This window comes from Helianthus annuus, chromosome 6 (genome assembly GCF_002127325.2).
Source record: "Helianthus annuus cultivar XRQ/B chromosome 6, HanXRQr2.0-SUNRISE, whole genome shotgun sequence".
NCBI lineage: Eukaryota > Viridiplantae > Streptophyta > Magnoliopsida > Asterales > Asteraceae > Helianthus > Helianthus annuus.
In genome coordinates this window covers 134,210,294-134,213,118 of record NC_035438.2, presented here as the reverse complement: position 1 = coordinate 134,213,118, position 2,825 = coordinate 134,210,294, and the positions used below count along the sequence as shown (strand labels likewise).

The window sequence follows — 2,825 nt, the reverse complement described above, 5'->3', positions numbered from 1 at the left end:
GTTCGGTTACAAGCTCAATGTCTACAAATCTGTTTTGCAAACTCTCTAAGTGTGTGTGTGTTCTCTGTGAAGTGTCTCTCCTAGTGTCTCTCTATCTCTCGTGTCTCTAAGAGAAGTGAACACATTACATGGGTATATATACCCAACACAGATCGTCTGGTCGAAGGATCAGATAGATTGATCGAAGGATCATCTATTGATCTGAAACTTGTCGAAGGATCTACATATACCTCGAAGGATGATCTATCGAGGTCCATCAACATCCATCGAAGGTTTATCTTTCGAGCTCATCGAAGGATCTAAACTATCCTTCGATGACTCATCCTTCGACACAGACATATTACAATTATGTACCAACTGTTTGTCCAAGTCAAACCAGGAGGATGGTTGACTTGGTCAAACTTACAGGACTAACAATGGACATCGTTTTATATCAGACAAAATACAGACAAAGTACAGACACAAGTGCACCAACAAAAGGAGATGTTCTAAAAGTTCGCATGTCATATGTAATGATCAACCTGGACGAGACATCCAAAGAACGTTTACTGGAGGTTCTTGGTATTGCAAAACTGTTGATACACTTTTGTGTGGACGCGGAATGTTCGGTTCGACACTTTAACGGAATGAAGACCAAGTTGGATATCCTCCTATCCTACTTGGGTCCGAGAAGTTTGTCTCATTTGTTCTGTAATGTATAAATGAACAATGCATGTTGCATACTTGGTTTATGTCTGTTTTTTGTGTTTATAACGGTCTGCAGCAAACTGTTAACAGTTTACATCATATCCATGTTTGGCAGCCCTCGACGAAACTCCCAAGTTTGGTCGAGCACTCATATGGGGAAACTCCCTTTGTGATGAAACTCCAAGTTTCGTCATCTAGTGCATGGGGAAACTCCATGATAAAACTCCTAGAGTTTCACCAAGCTAAAGGACAAAACCATCACGAAACTCTAAGTTTCATCATGCTAAAGGACAAAACCATGGTGAAACTTCAAGTTTATCCATGACGAAACTTGTGTTGTGATGAAACTCCTAGGAGTTTCACCATACTACAGGACAAAAATCATGGAGTTTCATCAAACCTTGTGTAGTTTCGCCATAAGCCCCCATGTTTCGTCACTGTTGTGTCCAACTGCCTATATAAACACACATGGTTTTACTTTGAAACTATGAAAGCATAACCCACTATAAGAGTTTACTTCAAACTGTGTGTATCGGTTTGAACCTTTGTTCTCATCTAATCAATTAAGTGTGATTCATTGGTTACTTTGTGTTCGTCATCATTATCTGTGCTTGGTTTGGCATCGTTACGGGGATTCCGCACCCGTGACCGTGTTTGTTATAAGCAAGGATTCCGTTTCGTATTCGATCCACTCAGATTCGGGACCTACAAAAACCCTACAAATCAAGAGATGATTAATTTATTTTTGACATATTCAATGGGTAAACTTTACATAGATTTATAATTTGTATATCTTTGTTGAGACTTAATAGGTTAATGAATATCCTAGGGGCAAGGGACGATTTTCAAACCACTAATTTGGATAACCAGCTGAACCATCGGTCCTTAGGTGGTAAGACACAATGACCCAATATGGAATTTTTGGTTGAAATGCCAAGACACATGCATGTGATATTGGTCCTCTTATTCACTAGTTAATGTGATAAGAACTCTGACCATATATATTTCCTGGTATAGTCCTTCTTTGCTTGCCAGTGGAGATTGGTGTCCACAAAAGCATCCACAATTTTATTGTAGGGACCCAAAACCATGTGCGTCTGCTCTATCCTCCATATGTCACCGTCTATTGTGAAATGATCATTATATCCTGTTCTTATATAAAGCGTTCAGCATTCCCAATACAACCATATCAAAACTCATCTAAAACATCATATCTTTCACCAGGAAGCGCTACTTCGATTCTTATCTTCCTTCAACAACTTTTGTAAGTGAGCAGCCTCTCGCTTCCTTGAAAACATGGCCATACGTATGCCACGCATCATTCAAGCAAGAAAAATTCTCAAACGTTCCCTCTCTAATGGTAGCACCACTCCTGCATCTATGGACATCCCCAAAGGCTATTTTGCCATTTATGTTGGAGAACAAGAGAAGAAGCGGTTTGTGGTGTCTGTATCACTACTAAGCGAACCTACGTTTCAGGAGCTACTGCATCAGGCAGAAGAAGAGTTTGGCTACAACCATCCAATGGGCGGGCTCACGATTCCCTGTAGTGAAGATGTATTCACAGATCTGGCTTCTCGTTTGGGAGCATTTTGACTTGTATACATCTGTCTATATCTACAACAGTTTTGTAAACATCTAACCAGTAGGAACCATTTATAGTTGTAAATTTAGATCATTGATCCAGATGAATGAAATTTAATTTGGATATTCTTTTGAGTTCATGGTATTCTATATTTTTATAACATGGTTTTATTTGAATAAGAAGCGAGTTAGTAGCTAGTTAAAAAGGTTTAGCTGGATAGCTACACTGAGAATTACATGCTCTCACATTTAGATAAAACCTGACAGTAAGAAGATGTTTATACCTAATCCAGATCCTGCCTTGTAAAAAGCATTGAAATAAAGGCAAGGTTACACGTGTACGAGTCCCGAACTTGTTAACAATACAGACTCAGTTTAAATGGTTCTCCTGTTTGAAATTTCTATTAATATAATTACCATGGTCAAGGAAAGAATTCCCAGTATAGCGTCTTAAGTGTTCTTAAATGAGCTAGCAAGTGTTTGAGGTTCACACAAACTCTTGACTCGAACAAAATGGCAAAATAGATGTAATGGTGGCAGTCCAGAATTTGAGG

General features: G+C 38.9%; 1 protein-coding gene across 1 annotated transcript; it reads left to right on the top strand.

The window, feature by feature from the left end:
• Positions 1–1,893: 1,893 nt before the first annotated feature.
• On the top strand, positions 1,894–2,406 carry LOC110936036 (auxin-responsive protein SAUR21). Its single transcript, XM_022178385.2, has one exon. The coding sequence runs from the start codon at positions 1,984–1,986 to the stop codon at positions 2,281–2,283; it is 300 nt and encodes a 99-aa protein (XP_022034077.1). The 5' UTR covers positions 1,894–1,983; the 3' UTR covers positions 2,284–2,406.
• The last annotated feature ends 419 nt before the right edge of the window (positions 2,407–2,825 follow it).

What these genes read in the sequence shown, in the direction of transcription:
- LOC110936036 (XM_022178385.2), top strand. Translation starts at nt 1,984, where the DNA reads ATGGCCATACGTATGCCACGCATCATTCAAGCAAGAAAAATTCTCAAA.